The sequence below is a fragment of the Xenopus tropicalis genome, chromosome 6 (assembly GCF_000004195.4).
Source record: "Xenopus tropicalis strain Nigerian chromosome 6, UCB_Xtro_10.0, whole genome shotgun sequence".
Classification (NCBI taxonomy): domain Eukaryota; kingdom Metazoa; phylum Chordata; class Amphibia; order Anura; family Pipidae; genus Xenopus; species Xenopus tropicalis.
Window position 1 is genome coordinate 75197774 of NC_030682.2, and position 13686 is coordinate 75211459.

The following is a 13686-nucleotide window of genomic DNA, read 5'->3' on the forward strand; positions in this document are numbered from 1 at the left end:
CTTGAGTAAAATAGCCTTGCCATTCACAAACATTGAAATCGAGTACAGCATAGTACACGAGGAGATTTGTAGCTACGATCGTATTGACACTTACGTGTTGTTGTTGCGTAATGACGCACATGGTTTGGGTGGGGATTTTGAACAGGTTTTGTCTCCGCGGCATGGCACAATGAGCCATTCATGCAAAAACACGCTGTGGGCAACAAACGACAACACGCTGAGGAAACAACAGTCATATTTCCACAATGCCATTTGTTAAACTCCATTTTGATACTGAGCGCCTCATCAATCTCGTGGAGGAACGTCCGGCTTTATATCAAACTGACTTGCCCATATATCATAACAAGCAAAATAGGAAGAATCTATGGGATGAGGTGGCAGTAAACCTTGATGAAGGCTGGGAATCACTTTCAGAGGAGGAGAAGAATTACAAAGGTAACTGATTTGTTTATTCGTTTGTTTTTTTACCAAGTCATCTTATATTGTGTGTAAAAATAACGAAAAAAAATCTCAGTGCACATTGTAACAATTCCCCCCCCCCCCCCCATTTTATTACAGTTAAAGAAATTCAGGTGCGGTGGAAACACATTAGGGATTTTTATCGCAGGGAAGTAGCTGCCCAGAAACCTGATTTCCGCAGTGGTGCTTCACCATCCAAAAGGAAATGGTACTCTCATGCCGACTGGTTGACATTCCTACTACCTGCTTTTTCAAAAAGACGGTAAGTGTTCAATATTGGTGGAATGGTGTGTTATAGTATAGTAAGTGCTTTCTTGATTTTCACCATGCATTCAAAGGCCTCCAGTGGGGGGGTACAATAGACACTGCCACTAACTAATAGGAAAGTAATCATTTTCTCTTTTTTCATTAGAAATTCAATGGAATTTCTGTCTAGATTGTTTTTTATACCATGTAAAATGTTGTTTCCAAATTGCATTCAAAGGCCTCAATAGACACTGCCACTAATAGGAAAGAATTCCTTTTGTCTTTTCAATAGAACTTCTGGCAATCTGGAAAATACTGAGGAGGGGTACCTTCAGGATCCAGCTGCAGAAAATGAGCAAGGTGAATCATCACCAATGGAGCATTCCCCTACAACTCCACTTCAACCCCCCACTACCACTTCCCCTTGTACAACCTCTCGGCGTACAACCTCTTAGCCTGAGGGCAGTAATGGGGCAAAAAGGAAGAGGAAAAGCTCTGACATTTCATGGGGTGAAGTAAAAGACATGATTGCCATGCTGTGCAGTTCGATGCCTGCCAGAAAGGCACCTAATCTTTATGAGGACACACCAGAGTATTCATTTCTAATAAGGTTACTGGCTTCTGTTATGATGGTGCAACAGGCACAAAGACATGCACTGCAAGTGGAAATGATGAAGCTTATTTACAGATTTATACCACAAGCAAATCCAGGCATGTCTGTGTCTCACCCACCACACCCTTACCCTATGGCTCTGCTGACACTAGCAAATCCATGGTACCCCTACCAGTACCCTTTCACTTCCCAAGGATGGGATCATTCACAAAACCCTGCTTTCACGGACCTTTAAAGGAGAAGGAAAGGTTAAGTCACTTGGGGGTGCCAAAATGTTGGGCACCCCCAAGTGACTTAGAACGCCTACCTTGTACCCCGGGCTGGTGCCCCCGTACGGAGAGAACAGCACCAGCCCGGGGCAGCTGCCAGCGCTACCTGCTTCCTCCTCACTTGCACGCGCATGCGCAGTAGAGTGAAAAGCCGAACTTTAACATTAAAGTCGGCTTTTCACTCTACTGCGCATGCGCCGGCCCACGGATTTCGCCAGCAGCGCGCAAAGGAAGGAGGAAGCGGTGTCTACAGGTGCCCCGGGCTGGTGCTGTTTTCTCCTAACAGGGGCACCAGCCCGGGGTACAAGGTAGGTCATGTAAGTCACTTGGGGGTGCCTAACATTTTGGCACCCCCAAGTGACTTAGCCTTTCCTTTTCCTTTAAATACCTTTTTGCTGAAGTTTGCACTTTTACCTTGTTGGGGAATGTTTGCACTGTTAAATTATTGGGGGATGTTTGCTGATATTTGCACTTTTACTTTTTGTGGAAGTTTTTGCACTGTTTCATTATTGGGTTATGTTTGCACTGAATTTTTGGGGTGGGGGGGTGGTTTGCCGATGTTTTGCACTACCATGTTTGAACATTTTTTCATAATAAATATTCACATTTTTAGTGAAGCAGTGTTTATGTATCACTTTCAATGTACCTTACTTGTCTAAATTTTGTATAATAGGAATGACACAGATATTAAAGGGTTTCAACTTTTTTTTTTACATAAAATAAAGTATAGAAAAAATAAAACTAACAGTGGCTTGCAAAAGTATTTGGCCCCCTTGAACTTTTCCACATTTTGTTACATTACAGCCACAAACATGAATCAATTTTATTGGAATTCCATGTGAAAGACCAATACAAAGTGGTGTACACTTGAGAAGTGGAACGAAAATCATACATGATTCCAAACATTTTTTACAAATAAATAACTGCAAAGTGGGGTGTGCGTAATTATGCAGCCCCCTTTGGTCTTAGTGCAGTCAGTTGCCCATAGACATTGCCTGATGAGTGCTAATGACTAAATAGAGTGCACCTGTCTGTAATCTAATGTCAGTACAAATACAGCTGCTCTGTGACGGCCTCAGAGGTTGTCTAAGAGAATATTGGGAGCAACAACACCATGAAGTCCAAAGAACACACCAGACAGGTCAGGGATAAAGTTATTGAGAAATTTAAAGCAGGCTTAGGCTACAAAAAGATTTCCAAAGCCTTGAACATCCCACGGTGCACTGTTCAAGTGATCATTCAGAAATGGAAGGAGTATGGCACAACTGTAAACCTACCAAGACAAGGCCGTCCACCTAAACTCACAGGCCGAACAAGGAGAGCGCTGATCAGAAATGCAGCCAAGAGGCCCATGGTGACTCTGGACGAGCTGCAGATCTACAGCTCAGGTGGGGGAATCTGTCCATAGGACAACTATTAGTCGTGCACTGCACAAAGTTGGCCTTTATGGAAGAGTGGCAAGAAGAAAGCCATTCTTAACAGAAAACCATAAGAAGTCCCGTTTGCTGTTTGCCACAAGCCATGTGGGAGACACAGCAAACATGTGGAAGAAGTTGCTCTGGTCAGATGAGACCAAAATGGAACTTTTTGGCCAAAATGCAAAACGCTATGTTTGGCGGAAAACTAACACTGCGCATCACTCTGAACACACCATCCCCACTGTCAAATATGGTGGTGGCAGCATCATGCTCTAGGGGTGCTTCTCTTCAGCAGGGACAGGGAAGCTGGTCAGAGTTGATGGGAAGATGGATGAAGCCAAATACAGGGCAATCTTGGAAGAAAACCTCTTGGAGTCTGCAAAAGACTTGAGACTGGGGCGGAGGTTCACCTTCCAGCAGGACAACGACCCTAAACATAAAGCCAGGGCAACAATGGAATGGTTTAAAACAAAACATATCCATGTGTTAGAATGGCCCAGTCAAAGTCCAGATCTAAATCCAATCGAGAATCTGTGGCAAGATCTGAAAACTGCTGTTCACAAATGCTGTCCATCTAATCTGACTGGAGCTGTTTTGCACTGGCCACTCCCAGTGATGAGTCCGCCTTCTCCGCTGCCTCTTCAATAGGCTTTACCTCTGCCTCATGCTCCTGCCAACCTATATGGAATTAATTGAATTATCTATCAAAAACAGGAGTATACAATATATGCAATTTCATTTACCTTCCTCACTGGCCACTCCCAGTGATGAGTCAGCCTCCTCCGCTGCCTCTTCAATAGGCTCTACAGCCTCCTCCTCTCTTTCCTCCTCCCCTTCAGCCTCCTCCTGTTCCTCCTCTGCATGTTGTAAATGGACCCCTGGTAGAATATTTAATGTGAAGTTTAGTTATTGTAGGGTAGTTATTTACTTATTTATTTTTTGTATCTTATGCATGGATCACTTAAGATTTTCATGCAGCTGAACTTGCATGATAAACTCTGGCTCCCTCCGTTTCAGGTCAGACCAGAGACGCTGTAATGTGCGTCAATCAAAGTCGACGCCAAACTTTTGGTGCATTCTACATCGCAAACGCCGCAGAATAGCATGCTTCTTCGCCCTTTTGTTTCCCATCCATATGGGCAAATTATCATAATTTTTTTTTAAGAAGATATCTAACTTTCTCCCATGCCTCCTGATCTGTTATTGAAGTAACGCCCACCACGATGAGAGTTAGCGTGATGACAAGGTGTACGACGTTGTGCGAAAACATGCCACGACAATACGCACGGTTAATATATATATGTTTGTGACACGCAGGCATAATTACGTATATAGATAGAGATATATACTATCTATACACATACATTTATGTATATATGTATGTGTAATAATGTTAATATAAAAATAGATATATAGACCTATGCGTATACATACACACATATATATATTCCCATAACCTGTGTTCATATGCAAGATTGCCTTTGTCACTCTCCTGGGCCTTTCTTGCCCTATGTTCTGTACAACAAATGACAGACAGGGTAAAAAAAATTTCAAGTTCTATTGAATTCCTAATGAAAAGACAAAAGATTTACTTTCCTATTAGAGGCAGTGTCTATTGTACTATTGTACCCCAGTGGAGGCCTTTGAATGCAATTTGGAAACAACATTCTACAAATGACAGATAGCCAGACAATAGTTTTAATTACTTAATGAGACTTTATTAAACATTTTTAACAAGATGAAATGAACTTCAATGGGACTAAATTCTGGACAACTGCCATGGTACTGCTCCATCAGGAGACATAAAGTAATTGGCAAATTTCTCTCTAACTCGCATTCCTCCTGTAGGACCTCTAACAGGAGTCCAATCAACATCTGGAATGTCATCGGTTAGAGTGTCTTGGAAAAAGTACCCATCCCGTAGCCGAACAAAATTATGTAGGACGCAGCAAGCTTTTATAATAGTATCCACCAACTCTGGTTCCAGTTGTAGTGCAGTATGGAATACAAGCCATTTGTTCGAAAGAATGCAAAAAGAATGCAGAAACGGCTGTTCAATTACAGATTGTCAAGAGCACGGCGTATGGTAGAATGTTCATTCTACCATACGCCTTGCTCTTGACAGTCTGTAATTGAACAGCCGTTTCTGAACACTCCGTTGTGACCCTGGGTACGGCATCGCCAGTGCTTCCATAAGCTCCCACATCAATAATGGTAAAGCAATAGTTTGCATCCACAGCAGCCAGAAGAACAACAGAAAAGTATTTTTTGTAATTAAAGTACTTTGAGCCACTGTTAATAGGCATTGTGACTCTAATATGCTTTCTGTCCACGGCACCCAAACAATTAGAAAAATTGGTTTTCTTGTAAAAATCCTCAGCTATCTCAACCCATGTATTTTCATCAGGGGATGGCATCACAATCCTTTGTAGCTCAAACCAAATAAGCAGGCAAGTTTCACGCACAATTCTCCCAATAGTGGTTCGCCCAATAAGGAATTGAAAGTACAGGGAAGAAAACGACTGTCCCGTTGTTAAAAACCTGAAAGAACAACAAAACAAAAGGATTGATTAAATTTAAATACTGTCATGCCCTGTACTATTGTAAAATACCCACATACATACATACATTTATTCATACAAACATACATACATTTATATGCCCATGTATATACCAAACACATACATACATACATTCATACATACATACATCATACATTTATATGCCCATATATAATACCAAAATGTGCATGGATATGAAAATACAGCATACTAACCTTAGCTTTAGACACAGTCTTTCCTCTGGTGAAATAGGATCCCTCATCAAGGAGTGGGCACGAGACAGGCCTGGTCAGAAGCTCATCAAAGCTTGTTATTGACATTCTAAAATATGTCACAAATTTTTCTGGATAGCTGCGTAGTTCACAATACAGTACATTAAACTGTCCTTTGCTTAGATGCTGATTCGTAATGGGATGTACCCAATATTTTCTAGCAGCAGGCCCTCTGTTGTTTTTCCTTTTGTAGTAAATAGAAATAGAGTAATATGAGACCCATCAATCAATTATTATCATATGCCATATTACCAAGAATACACCAAAGACGCAGAGTGAAGACGTGAAACAAAGACGCAGAGTGAAGACGCGAAATGAACACGCGGAGTATAGACACCGATTAATAAAGAGGTCACACAAATCGCTGAAAAAAAAATTGGGGAGACAAATCTCCTCATGTGCCAGAGCCCTTATGAGTAGTGTTATAACAAAAGTTGAAATTCAGCATTCTTAGTTTTAAGTTTTACGAACACATGCCTTGTTGATAAACATCTAGGAAATGTGCATTCTTCAGTTAAGAACTCAGGAGAAGATGACTTATCTTTGTGGTACTTTGTGGACTTATGTTTTTGTTTAGTTAGTGTTGTATCATTTGTAGTGCCCTAACAATATCTTTTCTGTTTTCATTTATTAGGCATTTATATTTTCTACAATTAAAAAGTGATATTCTAGATGGGAGGTGAGAATAAACAGATATTTCAGACTTTTTATTGATATAATCATAAATGCATACAATATGTAATGTATACCTAATATGATTTGTAGTATAAGTTAAGCTTTAACCAATCTCAAATCCATAACTACTGTACAACTGGATGAGTGTTTGTAACAATACCCATTTACCGTAGCCCTATTGAATTGCCCCTTTCCTTTCTTCTACAAACAACATTCTTTTTGCTTTTGTTGAAAAAAAGACCAAAGTCCATCAAGTTCAGTGCCTCCAAACAAACCCCAGTCTTTAGCAGTTCAACATGTATGAAAATATGCCTGTATATTTATTGATTTATTGATGATATTTTAGTTTAATGGTTTAACTTCTTAAATCACTTTTTTGTATATTATTTTATCTCTTTATAGGATATCCTGTCCACTGAATTCAGCAGTAGTTCTTGCATCTTATGCTGTACAATGTAAGTAGCGACGTTGTGACAAAACCGAATATTTTAATGTAATTTTTAATATTTTTATGTACACAGATGTAATTGTAGTAAAATAAGCACAAGGACTGCCAGGCCACAGAGCAGAACAGGGGGTTACTGCCCCTTTAGGAATTAATTTCTTACATGGTTTTATTTTTTTCTTTTAAAAAAGTCCTTCTGATGTAAATTCCTCATACATTACCAAGATTTTTTTTTAATTTAAGCTTACTTGTGCATTACTGCCTTTTTCCTTATTTTGCAAATGCTGTCTCAAGTAGATTGTGCAGGTGGTGTCTCCAAATGTTTCTGCTAATCCATAGAAGTAGAACACAGTCAATGACAAGGTATGGTAGACCTTGCCTATCTGTTCGTCTTAGGGTTGCCACCATTGCATGAAACTCAGACAAAGGGGCATGTGTGATGATGTCAGCGCTGAGCAATGCTGACGTCATCACGCAAACTGCCAAAGTCATCGCTTGATGTCATGCTTCTGGTTGTGTGATGATGTCAGGGACAGGGTTATTGTGTCCACCAGACTCAATTTGGAGGTTTCTGCCCAGTTATGTTGAAAACCAGACAGAAGGTTTTGACCCAGACAGCCCCTTGAAGAACCTGTCCAAGTAAAAACCGGACAGGTAGCAACCCTAATTTGTCTTCAAGGTCATAACAGGTTTGTTGGAAAATCACACAAAAAAACCCCAAAACATATTCATATCATATTTCTATAATGCGTCTTACACATACGCTTATTAATAGGAATAAAATGCCACACAAGACATATGTATTACTACTTCATTTAACAGCTCTGTTGTGAGGAGATACTTGAATTAAGCTCTAGAGAGAAAGGTCACTGTAAAATGTCATCATTATGTTGAAATTACACCTTTTTATTTCACCTCACTTCCACCAGAAAATTAATATAACAGAAACCCAGCAAACTGAAAGTGTATATATTTTGAAGCTAGATGATCATTGCTAGTAGCAAACCATGCTTTCAAACAGCAGACCAATAAATATGAGTACCATATTGGTTATTATAGATTTCTCAAAACAAAGTATATGATACTGCATTACCGTTTAAACCCTAAATTAGGAAAATACTGAAAACCCACAAAAATAGATGTTGAAATTTCATTTTTAAATTTTCTTAAAAAAGCACTATTTACATAATTTACACTATTACATAATTAATTTTATACCGAACATCTAAGAATATATGGTTTAAATGCCCATTTAAAATCAAAGTTCAGTTGGACGACGTCCAAAAAATTATATATAATAGTGTCATCAGAAACATTTACAATTCGGTTAGAGGCTGTCCCAAATGTATGTAAGCAATGTATGTGAAAAATAAACACATAATTAAAATAAAAGCACTCAAAGTGCCATAGCTAAAGCCTGAGAACTTATTTTAACCGGCATCAAAGGATTTATAGTGTACAGGATTCAGTTCTATATGCATTGACAATAATGTTTTATATTTGTCAATTATTCTCTCAGTGTATAGAAAGTGGAAATATTTTATCTAGATGGTTCTGTTATTCATACTTTGTTATCCTTTTTTAAACTATAGCTGAGCTGGGAGATCATAATTCTTCGGTACATGTTCCAGGACACCTATCAAACACTTCTTTTATACCAGATCAAGACAATGATTTTTTAAGTAAAGTAGAGGCATTGCACATACAGCACAGGTAACAAACTCAATTCTTTAGTGACCCTTTATTTTGATCTTGAGCCTTTTAAAACATGAAATATTTTTTCTGTTGTGTTGTATTCAGTGTTTGATCATTAGTTGACAGTAGACAAAGAGGTATATTTATCAAAAGAGTGAAGTTAGAGCTCGCCACAGTCCAATAGAGTGACATTCCACCACTCTCCGTTCATTTCTATGGGATTTTTAAAATAGTATTTATCAATGAATAAAAAAGAATGTTCACCCTTTGGTAAATAGGTCTTTAAAAAACCAATAAAATTAATTGAGAGTGGCGAGCTCTAACTTCACTCTTATAAAATAAATTATAAATATACCCCAAAGTGTTCTGAAAGAAATAGATGTTCTCATGAACCCTCACATTTGTGGGTGTTGAGGTTTTAGGAGCCCTAAAGGCACTGTATTTTGTGTATACTGTTTTTCATATAGTTGATGCAACATTTTTAGTTTTAGAACTGTTAACACAGTATAGATATTTGCAGAATTCCAGTTCCATTTATAATGTGTCTATTAAATCTAAAACAAGTTCAGCCATTGTAATATTAATTTATTTTGCTAATTTTTGCTAATTCAATTTTATTCAATTATAAGTCCCTGAATCACATAAAGTGGCACGGATGTTTTGATCTCAGAGGTTCTCAAAGGCAACACCTAGGCCTGTGCTACATTGGCCTTATACTTCTAAAGTTAATGACATATCTATAGCACTTTACATCATCACCTGTTTTTATTCATTTTTTTATTATAAAGCAATAATAGCCCTTACCTTTGCTCCCTCCTCCTGTAAATTAAGGGTCTGTTTGAATATACATAATGGGCTCTGTATAAACAAGGAGTAGTTTGATTTACCAGAAAGTTATGTGTGGAATGGTAATGTAGTACCTTTCCTTGCATTATCTATGAAGAACCAGTTAGTTGCAAAATAAAAGTACTAATTTTGAATTAGGGAATATACTTTCCATTTATTAATTATAATTGCTCAAAATTGTTATGAACAGAAATCTGATTATTCACCTTTAAAATATGAAATTTTGATGATGCTGTTAATAGACAACAAGATGGAAAAAGCAATATAATGGGCCCGATTCACTAAAGTTCGAAATAAGGAGTGCTATTTATAGCATGCGTTAAAAATCTTATCACTTCTTATTTTTCGCTCGATTCACTAAAAGGACACTTGTCATAATTAAGAAGCGATGTTCTTGGCATTATTTATCTTGCGACGACATATTTTCAAGCAATATATTACGCAGCACACAACATATTACGCAGCACGTTGCTTGAAAATATGTTGTCGCAAGATAAATAACGCCAAGAACATCGCTTCTTAATTATGACAAGTGTCCTTTTAGTGAATCGAGCGAAAAATAAGAAGTGATAAGATTTTTAACGCATGCTATAAATAGCACTCCTTATTTCTGACTTTAGTGAATCGGGCCCAATGTATTCTTTTCCAAGGTGAACCCTAAATTGGTAGTCATAAATGCAAAATATAACTTAACTGCATATTAGAGAATATTCTAGTAGTATACTAATTTAATTCGGATTTGGTTATAAAACTAATGTAGTTTAAAATGAATACTATTTTATTGTAAATTATAAAAGAGCAAGAAACGAAAAAATGTGTATGGTTATATGACATTAAAGAGAAATAATAGGTAGCTGTATGTTAATGTAGGCCTGTCCTTTATTTGATTAGACTTTGTTGTATTGTATAAGTATCTTAATGATTAACTTTATAATTGACTAGATATGTAACTGAACTTTTGGTCCCTATATAAAATGCAGAATTTACTAATAGTTTGCTTATAAGCTATTTTGGTACATAAAAGAAACCTGGTAGTTAGGTATACAACCTTGTTCTGTTAGTATAAACCTTTAATAGTAAACTTTGTTCATACATCCAACTAGCTTCTATTGAGTTTATCTTACCTGTATACAGCTGGAAAGTTTTTTTCTTCAGTAGGAAAAAATCAGACACCTCATGCTAGACAATGACACCTATGATTTATAGTGTCAAATATTCCTTAAAATAAAAAGTAAAATACTTACAGATTGCAAGCAAATATTGTCCAATACAGTAGGAAAAGAGGACCCTAGTAATCATATCTTAAAATCTAAAATGTGACACATGGGGGCTGATTTATCAAAGTCCGAATTTTGGAATTTCATATTAGATCCAAAAATTTTGAATCACATCGTGGTTGTACGAAAATATTGTGGTACTATTGGAAAGTTCTGAAATCATATCTGAACAATTGTAAATGACGCAAAAAACTTTCTGACTTTGATCCTTCAGTGCATGATTTTGGAAGCCTCCCATAGGACTCAATGGCACTCTGCAACTCCAACCTGGCCAAAGGAAAGTCATTATACCGAAGCTTAAATGAATTCCTAAACTTTTGTATTCATTGCGACAAATACGATTTTGTTGCACAAATTGCCACAAAGTACGAAAAAGTTGCGCAAATAAATAATGTAGAACATACGCACAGTTCTAAAATATTCGGACTCAATCGTACATTGATGAATGGGCCCCTAGTGTGTGGATAAAATAACACAGTAATGAAAATTCTTCCTTCAGTAAGAGAAATCTCCTCAGTGCTTAACATCTAGCACTTCATTAGAACATATTTTTATGTACCTAAATATACATACAGCATATAATTTTTTTTAACATGAGGTTTGTTTTTTTCTCTTAGTGGACTTGGACAAACAGAGGCTGAGTCATGCTACATTAATATTGCAAGAACGCTAGAATTCTATGGAATAGAAACACACAGTGGTAGAGTATGTTTGATTTTAATACCTGAATACTTGGAAAACAATTTCAGTTATGTCCTACTAACAGCAGCAAAAGTTTAACAATGCTGTTATTTATAAATAACGTAGTAGTTTACTGAAAATTTAATTGGGGTTGAGCAATAACATACACCGGGATAAAACAATCCATACAATGCTCATTAGAATTTTCAACCTGATGATCAAGGATGTGGGCTTCTCTCAGGATAAATTATATTACTTTAAATATATACTTAATATTTTATTTTCACAATATCTGTGCAAATACCAGTTGGTCATGAGCACATGAGAGAGAGAGAGAGAGAGAGACTATAACCACCTGGGTTGATATAATTTTAATAATTTGCATAGTTGCAAGCATTTAAGTAAAATTACTTGCGCCCCCTGTTCCTATGCCCACCATCTTTCCAGTATGACCCATCTTTTTTTTTTCTTTTTTTGTCCACTATTCATATTTGTTCACCCTAAACAGGGATAGCTGGGAGGTTTGATATAAGGTTAAAATATTCTTAAGCTGTAAATATCCTCATGAGAAAATAAGAATTGCAGCCATGCCATAGGAGAGTCCATTAGCAGTTAAAAAAAAAAAAAAAAAAAAAGATAACTTCCGGGGGCATGTAACTAATATTTGCACCAGTGTTTCCTCTAAGATGTGCGCTTGTGTGTGTGCGCACAAAACTTTTTAGCTGTGCCCACACAAACTAAAACAGAGCACACACAAAATGACAAATGCCAGGAAAAACATTTTTTTTGTATTTGCCATTTCTTGGTCGTCCCTAGGCAGCACAGGCACAAGTGGGTTAATGCGCGCTTCCCTTTAGGAGGCAGGATATAAAAAAAAAAAAGACTAGGTCCTTACTTCCCCTGCTCCCCCTCCCTCATCCCTGCATTAACCCCGCCTCCAACAGTTTTTTTACTATCCTGCTTCCTGGAGGCAGGAAGCCTGGGAGCTCTGCTCCCTTCACTTCTTTTTCATTTTATTTAATTTTATTTTATTTCATGTTATTACTGGTATTATTTTGTTTTTTCTTTCACCTGTCCTTTTTTTATTTTTATTTTTCTAGGAAACAGATCCCCCACGAGGCAAGCTGTGATGCTGCCTGAGGGGGACACAGAGATGGGCTCTTATGGCATGCTCCTGCAATGCCATAAGGGGGAAAGGGGGACTGAAAGGGCATGCTGCAACACTGCTCCCAGTCCCCCAACACAGGCAACCGGTCTTAAGGGTATGCGGTATCGCTGCCCAGACTGCCCAAAGGCAAGCAGCAGCGCTGCCAGAGGAACTGCCGGTGTAGTGCCAGGATAACCGCTACAATATGCAGCAGCCAGTCTCTCCCTGCACGACAAGAAGGCGCATTTTTGAAATGTAGCGCCATTTTTTCCCCACCAACCAGAAGTTCTGGTATTCGCCGCAACGTGCACTTCATCCTTCTTATGCAGGTGCGAACGGGAGCTCCTGAAGGGGCCCCCCAAAAGTGCGGGAGTTTACTTAAAAGGCACTGTGAGCCCTCAGACTCCAGAGGTACGGCAGACACAGTACTTCCCCCCCCCCCCCTTTATTTTATTCTTTTCTATTTTGCCTATCTGCATACTGGCACCATTTAGTCTAACATGGCTTCTGAGTTGAGCAACTCTCCTAGGCCAGACGTGGCTGACCCATCACGACCCACAGACCTACAGATCTAGCTCGTGGAATGGGCAAGCGGCAAAGCAAGCGCGCCAGGCCCAAGAAACAGATTCAAGAGAGTAAAAAGAGCAGGCTTTCTCCACAACGTACAAAAAGTCCAGCTGAGATACCTGATTGGTTTAAACCTTTTTAAATCACGTTGTTAGGTATTTCCTCATCTCTAGAGAAGATTTCTACAATGCAGCGCACCAGGGTACCTCATCAGACAAGTCAGGCACACAGGGTCTAGCAACCAGTATTGTGACCAATCCTGCACAACCAGAAGCAGAGGGCTGTACCTTGGATAAGGAAAACCCAGCCTTCAGTGATTCTGACGGCACAGACCTGGTCACACAGTCTGCCGACTCATCTCAATCAGAGGCCGTTAATGTTTTACTAACGGGCATGTTCCAGACGCTAGGCATACAGGAAGAAGTTAAGAACAAAATACCTTAGATAAACTCTTTGGTTCCACTCACAAACACCAAAAGCATTTCCCTGTACATAACACAGTACAAGAGATCAAA

General features: G+C 38.4%; 1 protein-coding gene across 7 annotated transcripts in view; it reads left to right on the forward strand.

Annotated features, from left to right (window-relative positions):
- Positions 1 to 13686, forward strand: part of ptpn3 (protein tyrosine phosphatase non-receptor type 3) — a 228470-nt gene that overhangs the window by 120304 nt on the left and 94480 nt on the right. For all 7 annotated transcript variants that reach the window (XM_031903477.1, XM_031903476.1, XM_031903475.1 and 4 more), the window contains exons 6-9: positions 6473 to 6517; positions 6916 to 6968; positions 8551 to 8671; positions 11394 to 11481. In XM_031903477.1, the coding sequence (XP_031759337.1) occupies positions 6473 to 6517; positions 6916 to 6968; positions 8551 to 8671; positions 11394 to 11481 (307 nt within the window). The remainder of the gene's footprint in view (positions 1 to 6472; positions 6518 to 6915; positions 6969 to 8550; positions 8672 to 11393; positions 11482 to 13686) is intronic.